This window comes from Maniola jurtina, chromosome 16 (genome assembly GCF_905333055.1).
Source record: "Maniola jurtina chromosome 16, ilManJurt1.1, whole genome shotgun sequence".
In the NCBI taxonomy this organism is placed as follows: Eukaryota; Metazoa; Arthropoda; class Insecta; order Lepidoptera; family Nymphalidae; genus Maniola; species Maniola jurtina.
The window spans coordinates 4,301,342-4,329,291 of NC_060044.1; the positions used below are offsets into that span (position 1 = coordinate 4,301,342).

A 27,950-nucleotide genomic window follows, 5' to 3' on the forward strand; every position below is an offset into this window, starting at 1 on the left:
TATGTTGACAAGTTTTTTCCGTCGCCTGTACGAAACAAGTATGAACTTGCTCACAACTTACCACATGACTCGCGGCTCTGCCGTTTAGTTGCGGAATCGTTACTCGTGGAAAGACGTACGAACGTCACGTCGTATGCAGTGTATCGTGTGTCGTGTATCGTAACCGCAAATCCTCCCACAAATCTCCTCATTTGGTGAAATATTATTTAAAAAAAGACGGAAAACGACAAAAAAAAACTTTTATTTTTGAAAGCTGAAAAAATATTTTTCTTTACAGAATTCACACTGGAGAGCGCCCTTATGCGTGCATGTTTTGTCCGCAAAGATTCGCGAGGCAGGACACTCTAAATAGGCACATAAAATCTCACACAGGTAAAAAACGCTTTTTTATAAAAAAATTTAACAATCAGATTTTTTGACAATTTTGATTTCAATAGAATCAAACGTCATTGTTGTGAACCATTAAAATTGTTTAGATGTTTATCCTTAAATTATAATATCGTCTTCTGTGTATGACTATTGTCATATTCCTCTTAAACTACTCGACCGATTTTGATGAGACTTTTTGCATTGCATAGATCAGCATATCACCTCAGTGCATGTTTTTTTAAATAAAAAATAATGAGCAAACGAGCTGGCGTGTCACCTGATGTTAGGTGATTACCGCCGCCCATGTACATTTCCAGCACCAGAGGAACCGCCCGATACGTTGCCGGCCTATGAACAACTTCCAAAAAAGGAGGCGATTCTTTATTCAATGCGTTTTTTATGTATGTGTATTGTGCACAATTTTCTCCGAGGTTTCTGGACAGTTGCATTTATTTTTTGATAATTAAAGATTGTGTTGTTCCAGGTGAGAAACCGTATCGTTGCCCCTTTTGTAACCACAAGTTCATAAATCCTGCCGTTTTGAAGAAACACCAAACGACATCCAAGATTTGCCTTGAGAAACAGATGGAAACTCTGTTTGAAACTTCGGAATCGAATACCACGGAGAAAGTTACTGTATATTATGCAGAAATTTCAAATATTACTGATGTACAAAATATTATTAAAGAAAATCTTGCGTCCTCTTGAAGGAAAGACTTTATTTACTTGCTATAATAAGTTTTATAATATGCAAGGAGTAAACAATTATTCCGCGAGGAGAAAGCGAATTTCTAAAATATTGGCTTCTATCTCCACAATGTAAAGCACAAAGTTCTACCGAGAAAGAAAATTCTCACGAATTCCCGCGAATTTATCATTTGGTCAAGTATTGTGTTTTATGGCACGTTTACATTAGGTCGGTCACCGAATCCGGCGACCGCATTCGGTTTAATTGAATTGATTCCTAAAATTGGGCTGTTTTAATTAAGTCGTTCACCGAATACGGGGACCATATTCCTTTAAGATTCGGAGACTGCATCATACCGAAATGTGTACTCTTGCATCATCATGAACAAACATAATATTACAAGGAACGAAACATAATATTAAACGGAAAGGAAAAGGACAAGGAATTTTAACTGTGTGCGATACAATACAAGAAATTTTGAAGAAGGAAACGGTCTGCGGCCGAATACGGCTAACCGAAAACCCGTTTACACTAGTCGGTGATCGAATACGGGTTGCAACCGAATCGGTCAAAACGACCTAATGTAAACGAGCCCTTTCGTGGTGGAGATAGAAATCCCTATGCTATGTAATATGTATTTTAGAAATTCCCTTTGATTCCCTATCAATGTAAATTGAGTCTAATGGATGATACAAACCAAGCCCGGCGGCCCACCCGGTTTACCTGTTATCAATGAAAAATTTTAATAAAAGATTTTTCTTTAAATAATAACACGTTTTAATTTATATCCTTTTATTTCTCTGTACAAAATTATTTCATCTAAATAACTTACGGCTCCATAAGATTAGTGTCTTATTACAATCAAGGCATAGGGGCTGATCATTTATCGAGTTTATACTAGCAATAACATCCTATGGTTAGAAATGTGAAGTACGTTTTTACTGAAAAATTCAAGAATATTAGAATATATGGAAAGAGATTACAAAAATTACTAAAAAAATGCAGCTTAGTAATCAAGTACCTATGTTCTCTGGTTAATGGAGTCCATAAAGCCGTAAAACAGCCAATCTTGGGAAGTCCTCAGAAACAGTTGCGATTTTGACGTTTTTTTTTTACCCGACTGCGCCAAAACCAAAAGGAAGGGTTATGATTTTAGGAAGGGTGATTTCCCTACTTCAAAACATTTATGATTTTAAATAATATATAAAAAACAAAAATTAAAAAAAAACATCAAATCAGAGCTTTTTCTGAGGACTTCCGACGAAAAGGATTCATTTACTCCACTAGTTAGGATTAAACTCTTTTCAAATGATTGTAAAACAAAATGATGATTTTTGTCCCATAATTTCATGTGATTTAGATTTTACTCTGCCTCACCGCGTTGTTCTACTGGTGTGGGACAAGGTGGAATATCTAAAAATATTAAGTTCATTTTGTCCCACTAATTTAACTTGGTGGGATAAATTACACAACTCTTAGTTGACAGTTCTGTTGTCCATTGTGACAAATTGGTGTGGACTGAAGCCTTTTACACCATGTGGTAACTATAATCACAGGGTAAGAGAAACAGGCTGATATCTATAGAGCACACTTTGACTTTGCTCAGACTTAAGACACTGTTGAAACGAGACAGCGTTATACCGCTGGCATAAATCTGTCTCGTTTTAACTGATACTTAAGTCTAAGCAAAGTCAAAGTGCGCTCCATAGATTTCAACCATAGACACGAAACTTTAGTTTGTGTGAGCTCGTGTGTATTCGTGTAGCAAGGTAGGTTTCAGAGTAGCCTGCTTCTCAGGATCATGTGTGCTTAGTATCTCATACTAAGCACACATGATCCTGAGAAGCAGGCTACCTAAGTTGATACAATTCGAGCATCGAAACAACTTCAGCGTTAAAGTAAAATAGATTTTAACTGCCTTGTTTTAAAACTCAAGTTTGTTTATTGGCTCCAAGCGGAAATGTTGCGAAATTAAAATCGGTGGTATTATTAACTTTAAATCAGGGTGTTTTAAGGTCCATTTTACTGTAAAGTCGTGTTTCGAGTCTCGAATTATTCTATCAACGTTGGTCTGACATTATTGTTGTTTGGAGTCTTGAATTCTTTACAACGTTCAACTTTAAAATATTCTGACAATTCTAAAAAAGTATGATTATCTAATTAATAAAAATAAATAACACTATTTCTAACATGGAATCTAAAATGGAAGTTTGAACGCATTCTATTACCACACACATCATGGAGGTACATAACTTTAGTACTGAAGATACAAATATAAAAAAGAAAACAATAAAATACAAAATTGACTTTTCTTAAAAAGTAATCGAGATGGATTTTAACAATCTCTCAATCTCGTAAGAGCGTAGATTCACATTGGTTTAACGTCTTCGACGGCCAACGCATTTGGCGAACGTGTACAGGGTCACTTTTTACATTATCAAGAAATCGAAGCCACTTTCTAATATTTTACATAGCAGTTCACAAGCTCGCAAAAATTCTTGCGAATACTCGAGAATTCTCAAAACAAATTCGTCACAATTTTCGAAAAACCTCGCGATATTTTTTTTTTCAATTTTGTAAATTTGCTTCGATTCGCTACTACGGCACAGCAATCGCTAAGCAAGTAGTCCAATAAAAAGTTGCAACATGGTAGTTTTCGCATATTATAGACTAATGATTAAAATATACCAGCCCTGCTGAGATCTGTTTTTGTACAATGCGCCTTGTGTTCAGATTGAAATGAAATGAAACGAAAATTTATTAATCTTTACATGCGAGTTTCATGGAGTCCTGACCCCTAAACTAGGACAGCCCGTATTAAAGGAGCGTAAATTGTATTGGACTACCTACTTGTTTTTGTGCGCACTGGCTGATGGCTGGATGACTGAAAGATGGCTGACTTTTATGGGTTTTCATACACAATTATTGGCGCAATTCGGAAGCAGCGTTTACACGTTGGCCGACACTCGCCGAACACATTAGGCCAATTGTATAATTTGTTTGGACTAAACTTGAGTATAGGTAAATAAAAATGTTAAATAGTTACACTTATTATTTAACAGCTTAAACTTTTAAACTGTCGTATTTAAAAATCCGGTTTCAACTGAAATCATGTTAGGTTGTTGTCGGTGTATGTCCGCTTGATTTCGAGGGTCTGGACCTTAGTTTTGAAAGTTGCTTTGTGTTGCACAATGTTGAGCATATTATGATTTTAGGAGTTTAAACCTAGTCGGCCAAACACCGACAAAAACCTGAGGTGAATACAGCCTTTTATGAACATAGTTACAACTTCTATATTATATACATTATTCCTATTTCGTAAATTCGTTAACCCTCTTTTTTGATGTATTAGATTTATATGTATGATAAAGTAAAATTTTATTTATTGACTAAAGGTCGTAGCTGTAACATGCATAACGTTTTTTTTTCTATTTCAATAAAAAGTTTCAACATACAGATAAGATAAAATCTCATCAATTATATTACACAATTATACCTAACCAAATCAAGTAACACACATACACGATGGTATCAAACCAGCAACAAATTATGAAAAAGGTTTTAAGTTATACGTAAAAAAAAAGTTTCATTTTGACGGAAATGCTAATTGAATATGTCACTTTCGAAAATCACAATTCAAAGTTAAAAAACTGCTTAGTTTGGTTTTGCATAAATTAAAAATTGAAATACTGAATATACATAATATATAGGCAACATGATATATTTTTGATTTGAAAACCTGCACGCCTGATGTTGAAATCTATAGAGTACACTTTGACTTTGCTCAGAATTAAGACTGTTAAAACGAGACAGCGGTATAAAGCTGGCATGAATCTGTTTCGTTTTAACCTGAAACTTAGGTCTAATCAAAGTCAAAGTGTGTTCTATAGATCCATCTCTCTATACCTGAGAGTTTCCATAATAATATTCTCAAAGATGTTTAATTTGCCAATCTGCACTTGCCAGTTTGCTTTAAGCTACCCTGGTAGGCTACTGGCTATGGCCTAAGCCCTTCTGACCTGTGCTCAGTAGTGGGTCAGCCATAGGTTGATGGTGATATTTGTACTTATATGTATTTGTTTATAATTTTAGCATTTCCATCAAAGCTGTATAGACAAAGTTCAGACGATCAATAAATATCCCTTGGATCTAATAAAAATAACCTCAACTCATAAGAACTGACTTTATTCCATAGCTATACAATGATAAAATTTAACTTTAATTCTAAACTACTAACATCTTGAAAACATATTAATAAATTCCAATCTTTTCTGCTTTGAATCAATAATGACCACTTTTCTAGCCATTTCTCATCTTCCCCAATTGTCTTTTCTTTTTTAAAATTCAACTCTAGGCAAAGGTAATGTCGCTAACAGATCAGATACATTTATTGATTGTCTGAACAGGCCCATAATATTTTAACAATAGTACAGTAACATTATTTATAACCAATCTATACAAACTGCTTATCTCTATTATAATTTTGTCGCTCTCTTGTTTCCTACACTTTAACTCAGCACCGTTTCATGAACATCACGTCCCACAGTTTAATGTCTAATTGCCGATTACTGAAACGCTTCGTAATATTTGAGAGCACCTTAAATATTGTTACATATTACATACATAAACTAGATGGCGCCACAGGTTCTTCTTGAACCTCTAGCCATAGATTTTGAACCGCCACACATGAAATCGAATTATAGCCATTTTAGTATGGAAACGTAATTGGCATTTTTCAGTAACACATTAGACGGTCAATGCAACAGCTGGTCGATAGCGGAAAAATTGTTTTGTAAAACAATTTCAATTGTTGTGATTGGCTGAATCTATGTTATTCTTGTTGCAATGCATTGTAGCCAATAGTAAGCGAGCATCAACCAATCAGAGGTATTGCGATCATGAGTCATGACATTGTAGCTGTCATTTTACCGTAATCGAGCATCAGTATTTAGTTTTTTATGTTTATTGTACGGACAAAATATCAATACATGACACACCAAATAAAGGCCGATTCACGCCAATTGCGTACATGTGACGCGCGTAAACCCCTAACACACCAGGCTACGCATACGTCCATGCTTTACGCAAGTGGTGTACCATGTTTCATACAGTTCTATACGTTACAACGTAATGGTGCGCGCTACGTCTACGCTTACGCAACCTGTGTGAACGAGCTATAAAACTTAAGGCCTCCTTAAATTAAGAGCATTTCAGTATTCAGTGTAAATTGTCTATAGAGTGTTTCTAACTAAGATCGCTGTCCTTTAGGCCGATGGCTGGTGACTATGCAGTTGTCGGCCAACTGAAGTCGCATTGAGGTGTTCTCGTTCCGCAGCTCGGTTAGTTCTTTGTTTAGTCTTAATATTTCTAATACTAGTTTGTCGTTATCCACCTCCAGTTTTTCTAACCTGTTGAATGAGATTATTTTACTATTTATAACTACTTACTTCAGAAAATAGAGTCAATTTTATTTACTTTAGGGTAAAGTTCTAAATCAAAAGAGGGAAAAGGCCATTCACTGCTTCGTCTCCACCGTCTTCTGTTTTCACTATACAAATTTTACCCTTACGATAAGGTAAATAAAGCTGAGTTTTACTTGCAATACAGATGTATTCTACATGGATGGAAAATTTGTGAAGAATATTGATAAAGTTGGCGATTAAGAACTGTAAGAGACGCCGGAATGGTAGAAGGAACCTTCAATTCAAAAATGCCTGAGGTTTGAGATAATGAGGCAGTATAGCTTACTTCTTCTGCTTCTCAGTGAGCTCGGTGATGTGGTCGCAGGCCTTGGCGAGGATGCCGCCCTTGCTGGCGGAGTCGGGCAGGCCGGAGTGCGGGATGAGCGCGGCCAGCTTGCCGATCCAACTGTTGATCTTGTCCCTGCGACGCCGCTCCACTTCGTTGTGGGTTGCTCTTCTTTTGTCGTCTCTCTGCAATAGTAAATCCGCGTGGATTTAGGTTTTGAAAAATCCCGTGGGAACTCTACTTTTCTATGATGGAAAGTTGCCTATTGAATTTCTGTGACGCAATCTACCTCTGTACTATCGGTTAAACGGATGGGCCTATAAGAATCCCAGGATAAAAAGTAGCCTATGTCTGTGCCCCAGGAATTTCATCAAAAACAGTTGAACTGTTGTGCCCTTCTAAAAACTAGCAGATAGACAGACATTTATAATATTAGTATGGATTAAACCCTAAAATAAAGTAAGTAAAGTTGAAAATAATAATTTGAAAGAAAGAAAGAAAACTTTTTTATTAGGTCACTGTAACACTACAATGTATCTTAAAACTAATCGAGTTATACTACATAATATTATACTTATGAGCTAAAATATGCTAAAATGAATGTGTCACATGTGACCAAACAGAGGTCTCCCACTCAGCATAATGCTGCAGCAAGCTGCAGCGCTGGTTTTCAGTGAGAGCCTAAAAAAGTGAGGTCACGGACCATGAGATACTTAAATACAAATAGTTTAGTTTCGACAATATGTAAAATAAAGCAAGGATTAAACAAAACAAAAAGACTAGCAATATGAAAATTAAGGTATATTAAAAAATTAAAACACGAGAAGAGGCAGGTATACCAGTATTATCCGGGCAAGTAAGAAAAATAATGAATTATTATTCATTATTTTAATTTATTATTATTCATTATTTAATTTTATAAATTATATTAGAAATATAATTTCAAATACCTTTTTAGTAATAGTTTTTTCTATTTGCGGTGGCCTCCTTATGACTTTCTTTTGTGGGGCAGTTGTTCCAAACACTTGCACTGGATTACTTATTACATAGAACTCTCCACTGGATAACCCTGAAAAATATAAAAATCTATTAAGTTACTTGCAGGTTTTTTACAGTAGAATCAGTGTGGACACCAACAACATCTATTTAATACTTCTCATTGAATAGGTAATTCCAGGCTAAAATTCTTAGGGGTTGCAACCTGTTTTAGCTTACAACTTGACATCCAATATTAAGTATACTAATTTTGGCAACTTCATTAAAAACGATTTATATTTGAAATAGTGCCTTCCACTAGTTTTGTTGGTAGTTAGCAGTTTGAATTTATATCTACAGGTACTAATTTAGTTTAATGATGGACAAACTATGAATTCGATGCTCAAATGACATCTTGGTTAATTTCCAAAGTTAGCCAATAACAAATCAGGAATTGGACTATTTTTGGTTAGGTAGGTCCATAGATTTCAACTAAGTTATACAGTCACTAAGACATGGATAATGTCCCATGTCCATGTAGTTAGACCCATATTTAAAAAAAAATTAAGTTGATCACACCTTGACAATTAGTCAAATGATATGTCACATAGGTCATTTTGTTGTGGAGCTGAAGTGGCATTGGGCAGGGCGCATAGTTTGAAAAACCGATAGATATTGGGGTCCTAAGGTGCTAGAATGGTCACATTGCACCAGAAAGCGCAGCGTTGGAAGACCATTAGGTGGACTGACAACATCAAACAAGTTGCACGGAGCCGCTGGGCTCATTATCAGGCCCAACACCATGGTGTGTAGAAGTCCCTACAAGATCCCTAGAAGACCTATGTCCAGCAGTAGACATCTATCGGTTGACAATGATGATGATAATGATATCTTGATACCAAATGAAATATTTTGATCCTGGATAGAAAAGAAGGTTAAAATAGTACCATGTGTAGGAGAATGTGTGGCCATTTTGGTGGAAGATTCCTCCTCCGGTATTTGTACCAGCTTGTATGCTACAGCCCCAGCTGAAACAGAAGCCATATTGTACAGGGTCAAAATTCTACAAACAATATTGGAATTAAAGAATAACACTACAACTTGTACCTAAATACATTAAAATTTAATCCCCCTAAATATAAAACAGTATGGCAGTTGAAATAAAGCCTAAGGAATTTTGTTTAAAGTACCTAATCCAAGAGTTTTTGAGAAATTCCAAAGTGATCCTTAAAAACTAAAACCACACAGCAAAGTTGAGGGAATCAGGTAGTTTATAATATTAATACAATGTAACAAAACTGTTGCAGCGTCCAAAAGTCTTAAAACGGTTGCCAACTATCTTGCCATAGAAATACCTTAAGCTCAATTCACAAAGGGATGGCAGCGTCCAGCAACGACGCGAAGTGGCAGACAGATCAGAGCAAATTAGAAATTTAAAAAAAAAAGTTTCCACCCTTATTTCCAAAACTACTCACCTCATTTTGATAAAAATATAGAAAATAGTTCTTTAGTTATAGATTACAGGAAAACCTATAAGTCAGTGTTTTTTTTATTGTTGATTTCTATTCTGTACATAATATTATGTAACTATGTGTCTTATATTTTGTGTCAGTAAAATTATTAACAAAAATCTTTTTATTGGAAAGGTAATTATAATAGTGTCCTGTCTCATTATTTTTTAATTAACCTCTCTGTGGCTCTTTAAAAGTGGAAGAACTTATCAGCTATCAATGTGTGCCTAATTGGGTTATGGAGTGGCAAGGGTTAATATTTTTATAAACATACATACACTCACATATATCTTTGAAGCAATAAGTTGAGTTTTCTTCCTCAGTTCCATCTAAAATAGGCTCAGCAATTATTTGAGATCTCCCACAGTCAGTTCTCTCTGGAAATAATAATTAAGTAAGTATTATAATTCAATTTACTCATACCTCTTGGCCTAATTTAATAACAAACCTAATTACTATATAATATGAAATGAAACCTTAACTACCACTTTCATTACACCTACATATGATTCATATTGATTATTATTATCGACAAACATAGGTAGGTAACTAAATAGGTAGTAAATATTTAGGATATCATGTTGGCAAGCTAGTGGTATGTGTAAATATAATTTGAAAACGAACTACAGTGGCTTACCGTATGCTCCTCCATCAACCAAACCCAGGATATGGTCGTTATCTCCACTGTAAATAATAGCAAATAAAACTAAAATTCTTTCAAACAAAAATATCAAGAAAAACATTTGCCAAATTGCAAAACTATTTGTCAGTCCTCGTTGGCAGTCTAGATAAACGTTATTATGTAACACTTGTTCAACATAAAGGTAATTTCAGGTAATCTATGTAATTTACCTGCTATCGAGAGAGTTTTCAAGCATGTCAATTTCCACTTTGGCCATTGCGCGTAATTATTTTTGAATTTTCTAAAGTTGATCACGGGAACAAAATAAAGTGGTCATGTGATGAAATCATAGACAATTTGGCACAGATTTCTCAAAAAAGAATCTTGTCAGTTGTCATGGACAAAATATTTTTTCTCTTCTCTTTTTATATTTGAAAATATTTAAAACATGTATTTTATTAACCTATTATATTATATTTAGTAGGTACTTTTGGATATTTATTTAATCTAAAATCAGTTTTTAAAATTGATTTAATTTTTTTTAATTACGTTACGCTTTATCAAAGCGCCCTCTATTGGGGAGGAGCTATAATTTTAAATAGTTTAAAAAGTATGCCGCTAGAGTACGCTACTCACACAATGTTCCTGAAAAAGGTTCAATTCTGAAAACAAAACTTTTACAATAAAGTTTTGTTAAATAGGTACAAGAGGTAGACCTCTACACATAATATTTAAAATTCATATCGATAACAGAAAATCGATCTTTGAAATCGATTATAGTTATGTGGTACCTACCTACCTACATAATGTCTACCGCATACTTTTATCTCGGAAAATCAAAAAAATCCCACGGGATAAAAAAAACTAATTCCACGTGGACGAAGCATCTTTTTCAAAAATAAACTTTGACCGTTTTACGTTTTACCATTCTATTTTACCTTGAACTTTGTTAATTTAATACCGCAATGTACGTTGGCTCAGAATTGCTCAGAACAGAAGAATCGGACATTAAACCCTTCCAGACTAAAATCACCCTTAAGTTTAGTAGCATAAAATCCAGATTTATTAAAAGTCAAATCGTTATAGTTCATAGATAGTGTTGATGACGAATCTCAGTCCAGACTTGGAGGCGTCTGTCTGTCCTTCGTCGTCGTTTTAGTGGCGTCAGGGAGGCGGCTGTCATGTCTTTGAAAAGGTTAAATGTTATTGATGAAAATGATGCCAATGGTACCTATAGATACCAATACCATTTTATGTCAAGGTAGAGGTAGGTACCTAGTTACCTAATAATGTACTAAAAAATCGGTCAAGTGCGAGTTAGATTCGCGCACCGAGGGTTCCGTACTCGGGTATTTTTTCCGACATTTTGCACGATACCTACATCAAAAACTATATGCATAAAAATAAATAAAAATCTGTTTTAGAATGTATAGGTCGGTAAAGGCCTTTTATATGATACCCCTTGGTAGGTATAGTAAAAATTGAAAATACCAAATGTTACCTATTTGTTCATGAACACATTTTTTTGTGTGAGTTTTGTGAATTTATATTCACGGTTTTCGGATTTTTACCTTTAGTAGTGCTATAAGACCTAACTACCTGCCTCATGATTCTAGGTCAACGTGAAGTATCCTATAGGTTTTCTTGACTGACACGATAGACGGACAGACGGATAGACAGACAGACAGACAAACAACAAAGTGATACTTTTCCGTGTTTCCTTTTGAGGTACGGAACCCTAAAAATAAATAAATAAAAGCTTGAGGTTTTGTTTCAGTAGGTACTTACTCGTACCTAAGTATTCTAGTATTGTTGATGGGGACACCATATTTTTTTAGTATTTCAAAAAACGTTAGTTTCTGTAACCTGTGGTCCTCGCGTATGTTTTGGCAGAACATCCATACTAATATTACAAATGCGAAAGTGTGTCTGTCTGTCTGCTACGTTTTCACGGCTCAACCGTTAAACCAATTTTAATAAAATTTGTTACATACTTGGGATACTTCCCGGAGAAGGACATAGGCTACTTTTTATCCCGGAAAATCAAAGAGTTCCTACGGGATTAAAAAAAAAACCAAAATCCACGTGGGCGAAGCCGTGGGCATCCTCTAGTTCTAAATATTCGTTAAAAATATTTCAATAATATGTATCTACCAGCTTTTTCAGTGTGCTGCTTATATACGAGTAATTACAACTAAATCTATCTACTTATATGTAAAACTTAATTTCCCAGAATCACCTAATGACCGGCCATTAAACTTCATGAAGGCACGATGAAGGCACTATAATATTATGTGGACGTTGTTTGGTCTCTTTAGTATTGGGTAATTAATTAGCCGTAGTGACTGGCGGTTGTTTGCGTTTAATGTTTGCCAAGCATTATTACTTTGTTAGGCTAAGCGCACATTGCCGGACTTTACTGAATCCACACGTTTGATCTTAGACTAGCATAACAACCTGTGTTTATAAAACCTTACTAAAACACTTTGAGAAATAAAGTTTACAAGTATTCTTACCTAGGTAGGTATATATAGAACATTACCTAGCTTTAGACATTGTCCGTGAATTTGCCATTCGATGAAGATAGGTACCTAGTTCATCCGCTTTCATTCGACAATTTCACTGACTAGTGAAGAAATGTCGTAAAATCTATAGGACTACCATTACAGCCATTAAGCAAACAGGATGTATTAGGAATTTTAATTAAATGCAAATATCAGTATCAATGGAGGCACCATAGAGATTGTTCGGAGGCACAAATCAATTGAAGGTACCGGTGGAGCCTCAAACATTATTAAGGTTTCCACTCATGTAAGTAGGTACACATTTGTGCCTACCTATGGTAATGGAAAAGCCTTTGTAAATTGTAAATTATTATTTGCTTACTTTCCAATGAGACCTTTTGAATTATGGAGATAAAGTAAATATTAGCAATAAAGTAAAGTCAGGCCATAGGCAATATTTCGGATTAAGTTATTGAAAATTACAACTACTTTAAATGAGTAGTAAACTTAAATAATTATTTGTTGAATAGGTCAACCTTGTAAATAAGTCGATCGACAACCAGTTCATAACTAGGATGCTTTTAAATTGAAACTTGTTTACAATTTACTGAATCGACATCGGTGTGAATTTGACTTCTTGTAAAAAAGTTAATAATTGGATTAGATAGGTCCTACCTATAGATAGGTAAAGGAAGATTCTAAGTTCTCAGATTATGATTGAAATCCTAAAAGGACGTTGCCTTGGAATTTATCAAAAACTGTTTAGCTTTAGCGTTTGTATATTTAGACCAGAGTTTAAGTAAAGCTGACACTGAATTGGCACTATCTCTCGATTTAATTTTAATTATAGCAATAATTATTATAAGTAATCATAATTCATGATGATTTACCATCGATAGTTTTACCAAATTAAATAAATTCCTTTGAATACTATTGGCATTTTTAATTTAATTTAATTTATTTACTTTACGGAAGCATACAGTTATTATACCTACTTAAAAGATAGGTACTTAATGCTTTATAATACTTAAAGTTTAATTGTCTCGAATGAACGAGTAACACTTATTATATGCCTACTGCTAAATACTTATTGATTTTTAACTGACTTCCAGAAAAGGAGGTGGTTCTCAAATCGTCGGAATCTTTTTTTTTAATTTTTTTAATGTAGGTATGTTCTAGTGAGTAGATTTCATATTTCACTGCACACATATCTAATATTTTATACTTAGTAGGTAGGTATAGGTAAGTATATTTGAGTTGAGCCTCTGGATTTCAACTTAATGATATTATTCTCCGGTGGTCTTAGTGAAAACGTGCTCCGTGTTCCAAAGTTTTAACTAGATCACAGGCTATTACATCTTAAGGGCTAAAGGGAATTCAAAACGAAAATACAAGTTTGCCTATGTCGTTAGGCATAATTAACGGAGGGCTTGGGACATTGCTCATCCATTGTACCTACTTCTAGTCGGAAACTCTGATTAGAGTTTAAAATGCAAATAAGTAATTTTATTCATGACTAACTGATCCGCGCCGGTTTCGCTCATGAGGCATTTCTAAAAATCCAGTATATAATCTGTGAAAAATCGTTTCTCGGTGTAGAAATTTACGCTAGGTAGGTATGCATAGATAGAGAAAACATACACAGAAAACTAACTATTCTAGAGATGGGTCGCTGTATGCTAATTTACCTTTTTGCCGCCCGCCCTTACACTGGAAAGCATTTTTTGCCTTACACCTTCATGTAGGTACGATCTACATACTCATAAGCGTGTATCACTATTCACTACCCAATCTACCCATATTACTAACTAGCCGATACACGCGGCTTCGCCCGCGTGGATTTAGGTTTTTCGAAATCCCGTGGAAACTCTTTGATTTTCCGGGATAAAAAGTAGCTTATGTGCTAATCCAGGATATTATCTATCTCCATTCCAAATTTCAGCCAAATCCGTCTGGTAGTTTTTGCGCGAAGGAGTAAGAAACATACACACACACACACACACACATACAAACTTTCGGCTTTAGTGTGATGTGATGTGATTACTACTGTACCTACTTATTTTAAAGTGTTTTGTGAAGATGCTGTTTGTAGGCGTGCCTTAAAATAATAAATAAAAATAAAAACATAATATAAATAAATATTATAAATGAACAAGTGTGTTTGTTTATCCTTCAAACGTATGAACCTGATTTTTTGCATTTATATAGTTAAAGATCTGCTTCTAGACTCTGATCTGTTTGTAGTTTAACTACTTAGTATTTACATGAATAACATACCTACTACTTACTAACCTTTTGTTCGGTAAAGCCGAATAATTGAGATATTCCTATTGAAGGCGAGATTAAAAATTGCTCAAATTCTCCAGAGCGATTTTCATTTACAACCTTTCTATTGCGGGTCTCAGAATACTTACCTTACCTTTACTTACTTTACTTACCTTAGTTATATCGCATAGCTCCACGTATAGCGCTGACCCATGATGCAGCCTCAAGACACGAGCGGCGGAGTCAGCGATTTCGCAACCGCGACCCAAATTATAATTTTCCTTAAAAACTGCAATAAAATAAAATTCATTCTATCATCTACATCGCGTAGCGATAGTTTCCAAATTCTGTTAGTTACATCGCGTAGCTATAGAATAAGTTATAATTGTAAATTAGTTTTAATTTTTATAATTTAATTAAAAAGTAATAAAGTAAATAGTTTTTTTGGGCCCCTCGGCTGTGACTTCCTTCACTCCTTATTAAACAAATTTTTTTACACTAATATTTAAAGTAAACTAACTGATGCCCGCGACTTCATTCGTGGATATAGGTTTTTAAAAAATCCGTGGAAACTCATCGATTTTTCGAGATAAAAAGTAGCCCATGTGTTATCCAGGGTATAATCTATCCCCCTCTATATATATGGAATTTTCTATATATCTTCTATATACATAATATGGAAGACAGCCCTCCCATTGGTCAGACGACATTACCAAGCTGGCGGGAAAGACTTGGAGGAGGCTCGCACAACACCGAGAGGAATGGCGTGCAGGTGCACGTGAGGAGGCCTATGTCCAACAATGGATTAACAAATGCTAAGAAAGAAGAAGAAGAAGAATCTATCTCCATTCCAATTTTCGGCCAAATCCATCCTGTAGTTTTTGCGTGAAACAAACATACATCCATGCATACATACAAACTATCGCGTTTATAATATTAATAGGATAATTCATATAAAATCCGCAAACAGCAATCAACTAAGTATGTACTTTAAAATGTGATTCCATTATTTCCTTTGTTGAGGCGAGATGACTTCATCTTCGCAACGCCACACAGTCGCCCTACACGGTGCCTTGAAGTCTGCACACAGTAGGTACCTCTTACGATTAAATTCACGTATAAGCAATTTTACACTTTATCACATTACACAAAGAACTATTATAGTTTGGATGATGCACAGGAGCCACGGGGACCGCAGCTCCACGTGAGGTCTCCACCGACCTGACCGCGCTAATTAGATTTGTTTTTCATCTCCATTACGTACAAAAGAAACTACTTACTAATGGATTGGTAACAAGTGTAAATTAAAAATTTAGAACACCCCCGACAAGTGAAGGTTACAGTAACTAAAAAAGAGCTGATAACTTTCAAACGGCTGAACCGATTTTCTTAAATTATGGCTAAGAACACTCTCGATCAAGCCACCTTTCAAACAAAAAAAAAAACTAAATTAAAATCGGTTCATTAGTTTAGGAGCTACGATGCCACAGACAGATACACAGATACACACGTCAAACTTATAACACCCCTCTTTTTTGGTCGGGGGTTAAAAAAAGGCTATTTCATGACAAGGCTTTTTTACTTACGCGGTGTCTTCTGACACAGAAATAGTTCTCCTACTCCTAAAAGAAGGCTCCAATCTGTTAGTGTTGCTGTAAATCTTTGTTATTTGAAGAACTATTTTTTTTTACTCTGGAAAACTAAAAACAACGCATTTTTACAGAAATGTATATAACAATTTAAAAAAGACATAGACAGGTGCCTAAAAAATTTCAAAGAGACAGCACTTTAATTTTAAATTTTAAATAATTATCCACGTAGTAGGTAGGTATAAAGATCTAATGGTTAAAAGAAACAGCTATTTTTATAGGATCAAGAATTTTGCTCAAAAGTCAATTTTCTTTGAAATTCAACACAGCATCTTTAAAGTTCCGTTTCTGAGAATTTTGTTTGAAGTAATTTTTAGTTTAGCCAGAATTAATATATTTTTACTAAGTACTATAAGGCAATGTTTAAGAAGTTTTGTAGATATTGTAAAATCTGTTTAAAATGATAAAAATATAAAATTTTAGGTAAATTAAATAAATTGCCAATTTTTTTTTAGTTACAAGATAGGCTTTTGGGGCTTGACGACCTTGTAGTGGTCATATACTTCGATCGAGAACAACAAAGGAGGAGGTTTTTTTTATTATTATCAAAGTCATTAATAATTCAAGAAACTGGAAAAACAGATCCAGGGCTGTGCACTAGAACCATAGAACATTTTAACCCAATAATGTCAAGATTGATATCAAAACAAGACCCGGCCAACGTAAACTTGATCCAGTTTTGTTCGACACGGTTTTACTGTTTAACTTGACTTTGCTTTTATCGTTGTAAGTGATTTTAACGATCAGCCTTGACCTAACTTGTTTTACATAAGTTGTGGCTACGTTTCAGATAAGCTTTTGAATTAAATATTATAAAATCAAAGTCCTTCTCTACTTTAAATTCTCATCACTTTAACTAATTTTGACACAAGTGTAAATTAAAAATTTATAACACCCCCGACAAGTGAAGGTTACAGTAATTAGAAAAGAGCTGATAACTTTCAAACGGCTGAACCGATTTTCTTGGATTTAACTAAGAACACTCTCGATCAAACCACTGGTCAAACAAAAAAAAACTAAATTAAAATCGGTTCGTTAGTTTAGGAGCTACGATGCCACAGACAGATACACAGATACACACGTCAAACTTATAACACCCCTCTTTTTGGGTCGGGGGTTAAAATATGGTACAGGTATTGCATGCATCTCAGGGATGCACATATTATGCTATATTTTTATGTGTCGGAAAATCAAAAAGTTCCCGCGGGGTAAAAAATCTAAATCTACGTGAATGAAGTCACGGGTATAATCTATTTCAATTTGTATCCTGAAAACAGACATAATAAATTTTTATCCCGGAAAATCAAAGAGTTCCCATGAAATTTTTAAAAACCTAAATCCACGCGGACGAAGTTGTGGACATCGTCTAGTTCAACATATTTATAATCAACGTATAGGAGTATGGAAACGATCTCGGAAACCGTTTTTTAATAAGGAATAAGAAAAGATTTTGTTTTTTAAATTAGGTTTTGTACATACCTACCATTTTAAAGGCAATCTCGGCAAATCATAGTCATACAAAATATTATGATGAGTTGAATAGCCGAAATCTTCTTTCTTGGCTTCAGTAGTAAATCTAGTCAAATCTGTTAAACGAATAAGAAAGAAACTGACAGACAGATGGACAAGATACTCTATCGCATTTAAAATACATATTAGTATGTATGGACTCTCTGGATAAAACAATATTATTAACCCATTTGAGGCCAAACAAAAACTAGAAGGGTAACCTTAGAATTTCTTTTATTTATTAATTATTAGTAACACAAAGATACAAAAAAATAAGAAAAAAAGGCTTGGTAAATATTTTTCAGGATTTTACAGGGGTGTACCCAAAATGGCACAATGGCCACTTAAGAGTCAAAATCCGTCATAACAGGTTTGTCATTGCGAACTGTTTTCTTGCATTTTTACGACCCCAACGGAGTAATTTTGGCAAATGATACAAGAGATATTCTTAGGAAGTTTTTCAGGAACGTGATCAGCGCCGTCTAGTTGTGACGATGGGTGAGCAGAGTGGCTTTGGATCGATTCCTTGAGATAAATTCTGACTATACTTCGTCGAGATAATAATTCGATTCATGGGGTGATCTTTACAGGCAATCGCCAGGCATTTCATATTGCCATCTCAATCATGTGAGTGAGATCCACTACTATTTTCGCTGTGAATGCCGATTTGATACAACAATATTGATTGGTCCATTTCGTCCACTCCATTCATGCCCTTGTTGTAATTTTGGAACAAATGTGGAGTCTTTCATACGATTTTCGTTCAGAATTCAATCGTAAGATACTGTTCTAATTTTCGAATAACTCGCAATTCACTTTCGTAAAACGGACATTCTAAATGGATTGATTTGGTCCAATACTAAATTTTTCTACTTGTGGCGAACTGATTCTAATTCGAACTCTTTTGACAGCCAACGCCTCATCATCACTGCTGCTTTCAGCACCAGAAAGAGTACCTATCAACATTGTGAACAAATCTAAATAAAAAAAAGAAAACTTCTGACTCACTCAGCAACTGACACATCAGCGCTTTGCCCAAACTCTTGGATGTAAAAAGCTGAAATTTTGCATAAAAGTTTTTTTATAACGTTGATGAAGAATAAGGTCGTATTTTGCAAAATTCCCACGGGAGCTAAGCCGCAGGTGGTCGCAAGTATTTCTATATTTCCAAGAACGTCATTCGGCGAGCCTGATGGAGTCTCGTTGTCATCAAACCCCTCTTCTTCATCAGTAACGGCGTCAATCTTTCATGGATTTATAGCGAAATCATACTTCAAACTGTTATATCTATCTACTAAGATCATATTAATAGCTTCCTCTAATCTTCAAAGGTTGTATTTGGCACTATAATGCCTTTTCAGTTCATTTTGATAATCTGTAAAAATAGTTATATTTAGTGTTTTAGTACTATACTTGTGGCCATTGTACCCAAATTGGTACAGTAATATTTCAAGTCCTATAAAATTTTATATACTCAGTATAAGAAACTAAAAAAGCTTGCAAATATATAGTAATTTATTGAATTTGACAAAATATAATTATTATTGATGAAATATTTTATGAACATAATATTATAATTATAAAACTATACATACCTCCACATGTCTCTCGATAACGAAATTTGATGGATCGTTACTAAAATAATACTGATGATAATTAATTTTTTTTATGTTAAATTCAATCACTGCACTTTCAACTACTCATAAATGTAATAATATATTAACTGATGTCAATACTTTTTTTATTTAACTTGAATAAGTAAGTGTTCCCAAATTGGTACGGCGGTCAAGAATGGGTTAATTGAATTCCATACAAATATTGTTTTAAGAGGGCTCTCTCCGTCACTCGTTTCATACAATCGTAGTTCCAATTTCATTTGAATATTAAACAATCAAAGTCCATGAAATTTTGCAGACATATTCTAGAAACTAATATATAGAAAATAATACTATACACATTTTTAGAAAAATCTAAAACACCACAGACACAGATATTAGTTTCTAGAATATGTCTGCAAAATTTCATGGACTTTGGTTGCTTAATATTCAAATGAAATTGGAACTACGATTGTATGAAGCGAGTGACGGAGAGAGCCCTGTTAAGTATACAATAATATATGGTAGCTTTGTTTGTTCAGTGCTTCAGAAACCTAAACACGTTAGTATTTGTACTGTGTAATAATTTTTGGGTAAGGTCTGACGAAATCACAAACACAATCTTTATGATAAATTATTATACTTTTATTACGTCATATTTAAATTTATTAACTTTTACATTTGTGTCAAATAAATGTTGTTCCTCTTACGTTAGTATATTTTCGAATGTCGTAGTTTTAAAACCACTCTTACAGGTAACCTCTCCACGTTTATTAGCCACTCCCCTTTTTATCTTATCGTTATCGGCCAATCCAAATTGTACAATGAATAAACTTAGTGACTAATATACAAATCATCAAGCTCGTTTAACAAATCATCTAAGTAATAAAGATGTTTTCATCTTATATATTGATTACAAATATTATCCTTTATTATGCTACAATTCATCAACTAAAAACTATAAGAATTTTATATACAGTACGTTTATCGATCAGATGTTGAACAACTTCAGCCAATCAATGACGCCTTCTAATATGATGTTATGATTTGTTATGATTTGAGTGGCGCCAACTATTTAATCAGTAACTTCTACACGTTTATAGATAATTAATATGGGCCAAGCTTACATAATATTATTATCTTTTGACTCTCTATAGTACGAATTTAAATAATCCTACGGCTTTTGTTATGAAATGAAGCAAAGAAAAGCCCGTATTTGAATCGGTATCAAGAATACCCGTAATATTACGTGAAATGGAAACAAAAAAAGGTTTTCCTTATTTCTTGGAAGTAACTAAATTCAAACGATACCTACGCAATAGGTACGTACTTATAAAAATATATTTTTAGCCGAAATTGGAAGAATAATTATTATCTAATATGCGTATTTTTTTTATTTTGTTCCTTTTTTGTTCAAAACTCAAGTTTATAGATATAAATAATTTCCGTACCTACTAATTAAATTCTTAAACGGAGGTAGGTACTTTTTGGAGAACAGATTTTCTATTTGTACCTACATGGCTGAGAGAAAGGGCTTGTTTAGATTTAATAGGTATTGATCTCTGATAATGCTGGCTTTTCGGATTTGATAGGAGTTTGTCGAGTTACTAAGCGATTGGGGTGGGGTGGGCCTATTAGTTCGCCGGAGGTACTAATTAGAGATTACAGATAAGCCCTTCAGGGATAAATGGAATCAGTGTACCTTATTCACAAAAGGTTACGAAAAACGAAGTTAAAGTAAAAATCGAACATTTTTAGCAGCTAATTGAATAGCTAGCTAGAGTTAGACAAAGCTTTGCTACAGTATAAACCGACTCACTCACTGACTGATTTATTAATGCCCAGTCCAAACATTTGAACCTCGAAAAAAAACTGAAATGCGCAGACGTTCCCTTTATAATTTAGGCAAGGATTATTTAGGAATTTTCGAAAGTCCCCCGGAGCAAAGGCGCAGCCGGTCGCTAGTTCTAGATAATTCTCGAATAATTGGATTTTATCGGAAACGACCGACAAGGGTTCCTCGTGTTATAAGTTAGGTTTACCCAGGACCCTCATACGAAACTTCGGGAAGAGGAAATTGTTACACGAAACTTTTCGGTAAACACGCAGCAACTTATTTTCCCAGAGCAAATAAAATGTGTATAATTTTTCCGCAATAACTTTCTAGAGATATAGATTATTTTCTTAGAACAAAGTAAATACGAATATTTTATATGTAAGTAATATATGATATAAATGTGTCACATTTTTCTATGTAAAATTACAGGTAAACAAACAAATAATTATTTGTAATCTGCTTATCTGCGGGTCTTTTTTATCCGGCATCACCTATAAAGCCATAAAAAATATCGGAATTACAAGTGTAAATTAAAAATTTATAACACCCCCGTTATGTGTTTACCCCCTTCACCAAACAAGTGAAGGTTACAGTAACTAGAAAACAGCAGATAACTTTCAAACGGCTGAACCGATTTTCTTGGATTATAGCTAGGAACATTCTCGATCAAGCCCCCTTTCAAACAAAAAAAACTAAATTAAAATCGGTTCATTAGTTTAGGAGCTACGATGATACAGACAGATACACAGATATGTGACACACAGATACACACGTCAAACTTATAACACCCCTCTTTTTGGGTCGGGGGTTAAAAAACAAAAAGCCTGCCTCGATGAGCATTAGTACGTAAAGCTAAGTAAAAAACTGAATAGAAGCGAGAAACATTAGAAACTGCATAAGTAGAAAACCTTTATTAATTTCGCTTATATTCCCGTTCAATAGATAGGAAACTACTTATATAATTTTTAATTTTTTTTTTAATACAAACCCTTATCTTTTTTTCTACTAAAGAAAAATTAAAATAATGTCTTAATTTATCCTACCTAGTTTCTGTTTCTACTTAAACTTAGTGCCTACTACGTAGTAGGTACGCTACGCTACGTAGTAGGTATGTACGTAACTTCGTTATCTCATCTGTTCAATGTCCTAGCCATATAATAGATACAAAGTCTGCATTCCTACATATACGTATCTAGTAAGATATTGTCTCATCTTGTGCATTTTCTATTCTCAGTCCTTTGGACTCACGTCGCGTCGGATTTTACCATTGAATAGGGAATCCTTTGATCTTCCATGCAAGTATTTCGCTATTCTCGGAATTTACGACATCTATCAGCCAGCGCGTCTTAGTGCGCTGTGGCCCGTGTAAACCTGCTATAAAACTCAAAAGTATTAAATCTTATTTATTTACTAGCTGATGCCCGCAGCTTCGCCCGCGTGGATTGGTCAGATCCCCTGCAGCATCAGGATTGAGGAGTTGGAATCCAATTTTTTTATGAAACAATGTCGCAAAGTTCCTCTATCGATTAAAAAAAAAATGACGCAAATCGGTTCAGAAATCTCGGAGATTTCGGTGTACATAGGTAGAAAAACACAACTCCCTTCTTGAAAGTCGGTTAAAAAAGTAGCCTATGTTACACCCTGGTCAATCCTCTACTTGTATGTGAAAATCCCGTTAAAATCGGTTCAGCCGTTCCGAAGATTAGCCTTTTCAAACAGACAGACAGACAGACAGACAAAAATTTTAAAAACGTGTGATTCAGTTATGGTATCGTTCAAATAACCATATGACCTTAATATGTCGTAGTTATTTCGAAATTACAGACAGACACTCCAATTTTATTTATTAGTTAGTATAGATATATGTGATACCTAGACTCCAGGTGCGGAACCAGGCCTCAAAAAGGGTTATGGGCACAGGCACCCGAAAATCGGCCAAGTGCGAGTCGCAGTATGAACTCACTCATCATCGACACAATGCATTCCTACAAAGGAGATGTTTAACTAGCCGATGCCCGCGGCTTCGCCCGCGTGGATTTAGGTTTTTCGAAATCCCGTGGAAACTCTTTGATTTTCCGGGATAAAAGTAGCCTATGTGCTAATCCAAGATATTATCTATCTCCATTCCAAATTTCAACCAAATCCGTCTAGTAGTTTTTGCGTGAAGGAGTAATAAACATAAACACACACACACACACACACACACACACACACATACACACAAACTTTCGCCTTTATAATATTAGTGTGATACCTAAATGACGCTCGGACCAAGATTTTGTACAGTGCTATATAGTTCCACGTGGGCAAAGCCGTGGAACGAACACTAGTAAATTATAAACCTGGTATAATCTTAGTTTTCCACTCACAAAAATTACAAAAGTAGGTAAATGTGTTTGTTTGCACATCACAGTGTCATATTTAGACTCTGAAATACTAAACCGATTTTGATGAATTTTGTACAACTTTAAAGCCGACCGTGAAAGTCTGACGTCACAAGTATAGGGTTGTGGGCATGCCCATCGTGCCCACAACGGTGGGTTCGCGATTGTTAGACTCTAGGTACTAAACGTAATCAAATGAGGAATACTTTTCTTAGATAACACTAATGACCTGCCCACAGATTTGATTTCCGAACTTTTCATTTCACGTTTGCTGATTTCAATCGAGAATCACTTAATAACATAGGCTCACTTACAGTAACATAAAATAAAAAGAGATACGTTGTTGCAACGAAGAAAATTGGTATAGGTAGGTACTTACATTTTCTTGTTGAAAACCTAATTTTACTGCCACTTCAAATCATACTTGAGTTTAAGCATTCCTTGTTTTCATGTAACCGTAATTTTTATTCAGCATTTTTCTTCAACGACATAAAAACAAGCCTTATTTTATGACTGGTCCTATCTCTCTGCAAGGAACTCGTAAAACCACTTACCCGTGCTTGTACTTTATGCGAAATTGACACATAAAACTCTTTCAATCTTTTGATTGTCTGTGAATTTACGATCAAACCACGTTTTAATCTTGGTATAGAAATAGCGAGGACGCGGCTTTCAATCAACTAGGTAGATGACTGGTTGAAGCTCTAGACCAATTTTTGGATGTCTTTTGTCTACCTAATATTATTTTATGTATGCTTAGTATTATTTAATAGGATCAGTTGCAAGGGTTGAGATCTAAGTGTAGAGAGCACTTTGAATTTGCTCATAGTTAAGACAAAGTTTGAAACGACCCAAAGAGACAAAAATCCGTCTCGTTTTAAGTTGATCAAAATCTTAGTGAATTTATCTTAGAAAATTTATTGCCCACAAAACATGAAATAACCAAGACAAAACAACGAGACTAAAAACAATTGTATGCAAAGGCGGCCTTATTGCTCAGACCAATCTCCTCCACCAGGCAACCTTTGGTGAAAGGAGAAACTAGGTGTGTTGGATAGTACCTGCTTACACGCGATATACAATACACAAATAGATTTGAGGTTCAGAGACCTTATACTCGTAAACCACACAAGTAGGATTAGCTGATTCTTTATTATGTGGAAGGAGTGTTATGCTGGCTGTGTCATGACACTCATGACGCCTATAATAATGCCACGGAGATCATGAAAACAAAGCCAGTAACAACTCATTTAAGTCAAAAACTACTGGATGGATTTGGCTGAAATTCGGAATGGAGATAGATAATATCCTGGATTAGCACATAGGCTACTTTTTATCCCGGAAAACCAAAGAGTTCCCACGGGATTTCGAAAAACCTAAATCCACGCGGACGAAGTCGCGGGCGTCATCTAGTTATGATTATAAAACAATAATTAACATCATAGATCACTTTAATTAACAGACTAACTAAAATCGTAAGCAAACTTTAGTTAGGTAAAACGAGTCATAACTGTCGCAACGAGAAAATTTGGATTTTAAAAATAACAGCGATTCAATTTTTAGTTTTTACAGCGCTCACTTCTATTGCCCGGCCCTCAACAAGGTAATTACAGAGCCAACGAACGATCCTATGAGATTTTTTTTGTGGGTAAAAAGTCCTGCAATTGACGTTTGAAAGGGGAAGCGGTAACAAATTGCAACTCCTAACGATCTCTCTTTAGTTCCGACGCTTGATGTCGAAATAGGTTTTGGATCGTGCTGTGTATTACAATATTTTTGAAGCGTCAAACGCAGATTCAGTAATCTATACTAATATCAAAATGAGAATGAGTCTATCTGTCTGTCAGTTTATCAGGATCTATGGGACGGACATTCGGTACTTTGTCCCGGAAAACCTAAAGGGGATTACTTCAAATCATAAAACAGGTATTATCTAGTGTTGTTTTAAAAAATTAAAGTCTGACTATTAGATAGTAGATGCCTACTCTTCAGTGACATTCACAGGAAGCCCACGCGTATCTATACTACTAATAAATAAAATTGGAGTGTCTGTCTGTAATTTCGAAATAACTACCGCATATTAAGGTCATATGGTTATTTGAACGATACTATAACTGAATCACACGTTTTTAAAATTTTTGTCTATCTGTCTGTCTGTCTGTTTGTCTGTCTGTCTGTTTGAAAAGGCTAATCTTGGGAACGGCTGAACCGATTTTGATGGGATTTTCACAGACAAGTAGAGAATTGACCAGGGAGTAACATAGGCTACTTTTTTAACCGACTTTCAAAAAGGGAGTTGTGTTTTTCTACGTATGTACACCGAAATCTCCGAGATTTCTGAACCGATTTGCGTCATTTTTTTTTTTAATCGATAGAGGAACTTTGCGACATTGTTTCATAAAAAATTTGGAGTCCAACTCCTCAATCCTGATGCTGCAGGGGATCTGACCAATCAGCTAGTTTTTAATAATCATACAAACTACTTACTTATACGAGTAGATTGATGATCTTATTAACATTCCTTTGTGTGGCACAATCGAGACAAAATACACACTTTGTGGGCAAACAGTGAACTCTCGCACGTAGAAACGAACTCTTGGGTATAATGGCTGGTCTAGAAGCTTGGTTTGTTTTGTTTAAATTGGCTCTGGTCAGAGCAGCCATGGGCCGTAGCTAGTTATCACTTAAATCCAAAAATATTACAAACGATTTTTACTTTGGCACGGTCACAAGTAGAGACGTACATAATATCATTCAAAAGTTATGTTGGTTTTCAAAATAGCTATAGCTATAAATTGTGCTTACTAACTCCACGACGCTAAAGGTTATTTTACAGCGAAACAACGACATGCGATAATGCGGCATGCTAACAAACCAAATCATTAATTTAGCAGTCTAGCAGCATGCAGCAGTATAGGTATTTTACGCTGAGACAACATCAGGCTGTAGAATATTTACATACGGTACCACGTCGCGTCGGCGGACGATTTTTAAACATTTTAAATTATTACTAAGAGGGGTCTCTCCGTCACTCGCTTCATACAAACGTAGTTCCAATTTCATTTGAATATTAAGCAACCAAAGTCCATGAAATTTTGCAGACATATTCTAGAAACTAATATCTATGTCTGCGGTTTTCCAGATTTCTGTTAAAATATTCGGTTTCAAAGTTACGCGGTCTTAAAAATTTACATTCAAATCTTTGAGCCCCTGTTATTTTGAAACTACATATTTTGAGAAAAATCTAGAACGCCACAGACACAGATATTAGTTTCTAGAATATGTCTGCAAAATTTCATGGACTTTGGTTGCTTAATATTCAAATGAAATTGGAACTACGATTGTATGAAGCGAGTGACGGAGAGAGCCCTGTTAAAGCATGGGACCCTGTGGAATGTCTGAATCATTTACGAGTAGATATATGCCAATGTCGCATCGTGTTGCTCTGGCGTAATTCAGCCTTAAAATTCATGGGTAGGTGGTAATGTTCAAGTTTATGGACATTAGCATTAAAAATCCTAACAAAGGCTATAAAAAACATCGTTATATCCTGAAACATTATACGTGTAACACGAAACGATGGCATGCATGTAAAATGGACCATTAAAGTATTTAAGTTCCACAAAGTTTCCCTCAAGTTTTGTAGCCCTTCATTAATTAAAGCAAAGTATAAAAACCTTTTCACGATCAAATTCCCTCTGATAATGTTTGCAAGTTCTTTAGCGAGGTTGTTACCCTCTAAGCTTAGATGTTAGCGTTTAATTAAACGGCAAGTTACCTTGTTTTGAGTTAAGTAGTTGTTTTGTTTTTAATTGTTAGTGAATACTGAATACTTATACAATCTTTGGTAACTTCAAAGCTCTCCTTAATACAACTAACGACATCATACATCCACCATGATCATCCATCGCCGGCTCACTACAGAGCACAGGTCTCCTCTCAGTATGAGAAGATTTAGGCCATAGTCCACCACGCTGGCCAAGTGCAGTTTGGTAGACTTCACACACCTTTGAGAATATTTTGGAGAACTCTCAGGCATACAATTTTGCGTTCGCGGAAACTCATAGGTGCGTGACCTGGCTCGAACCCCCGACCTTCCAAACAGGAGGCGCACGGCACAGCATAATAATATATACATGTAACAGTCTAAAACCTAACTCTTCTTCATACTCACAGAAGGCTATGATCACCCTAATTTGATATATTCAACTTTTTCGCCAAAAATGAAAGACAAATGAAAATATGTGGGATGTGATAAAAGTTGAGACGGTGGAACGTAATAGTAAAATAGGTC

At 35.0% G+C, this 27,950-nt stretch overlaps 2 protein-coding genes and 1 long non-coding RNA gene across 9 annotated transcripts in view; 1 reads left to right on the forward strand and 2 right to left on the reverse strand.

The window, feature by feature from the left end:
• The window catches only part of LOC123873085, a 19,754-nt gene extending 17,761 nt beyond the window's left edge, over nt 1-1,993 (forward strand). For all 4 annotated transcript variants that reach the window (XM_045917782.1, XM_045917781.1, XM_045917779.1 and 1 more), the window contains 2 exons: nt 278-372; nt 854-1,993. In XM_045917782.1, coding sequence (XP_045773738.1) covers nt 278-372; nt 854-1,077 — 319 coding nt within the window. In that variant the 3' untranslated portion in view covers nt 1,078-1,993. The remainder of the gene's footprint in view (nt 1-277; nt 373-853) is intronic.
• Nucleotides 1,839-10,275, reverse strand: LOC123873099 (upstream stimulatory factor 2). 4 transcript variants are annotated; one of them, XR_006797597.1, is made up of 8 exons: nt 10,144-10,269; nt 9,929-9,975; nt 9,570-9,668; nt 8,728-8,808; nt 7,756-7,874; nt 6,806-6,990; nt 6,239-6,465; nt 1,839-6,062 (listed from the first exon to the last, which is right to left on the reverse strand). XR_006797597.1 is itself a non-coding variant. In XM_045917809.1 (7 exons), exons 1-7 carry the CDS (start codon nt 10,188-10,190, stop codon nt 6,306-6,308), a joined length of 738 nt encoding a protein of 245 aa, XP_045773765.1. In that variant the 5' UTR covers nt 10,191-10,275; the 3' UTR covers nt 1,839-6,305. The 4 variants fall into 4 exon arrangements, 2 of the variants coding, with proteins under 2 accessions (XP_045773765.1, XP_045773766.1); XR_006797598.1 differs by having other exon boundaries at nt 1,839-5,206; nt 5,443-6,465; XM_045917809.1 differs by having other exon boundaries at nt 1,839-6,465; nt 10,144-10,275.
• On the reverse strand, nt 1,839-27,807 carry LOC123873108. The gene is made up of 3 exons (XR_006797600.1): nt 27,793-27,807; nt 14,695-14,709; nt 1,839-1,954 (listed from the first exon to the last, which is right to left on the reverse strand). It is a non-coding gene; the product is annotated as an uncharacterized LOC123873108 (long non-coding RNA).
• Between the last annotated feature and the right edge of the window lie 143 nt (nt 27,808-27,950).

Excerpts from the sequence above, each read along its gene's own strand:
- LOC123873099 (XM_045917809.1), bottom strand. The coding sequence starts at position 10,190 with ATGGCCAAAGTGGAAATTGACATGCTTGAAAACTCTCTCGATAGCAG. Across the intron at positions 8,809-9,569 it reads CTTCAAAGATATATGTGAGT|CTGGGGCTGTAGCATACAAG; the intron begins GTATGTATGTTT and ends CTTCTGTTTCAG. Across the intron at positions 6,991-7,755 it reads AAAAAACTATTACTAAAAAG|AGAGACGACAAAAGAAGAGC; the intron begins GTATTTGAAATT and ends TTACTATTGCAG.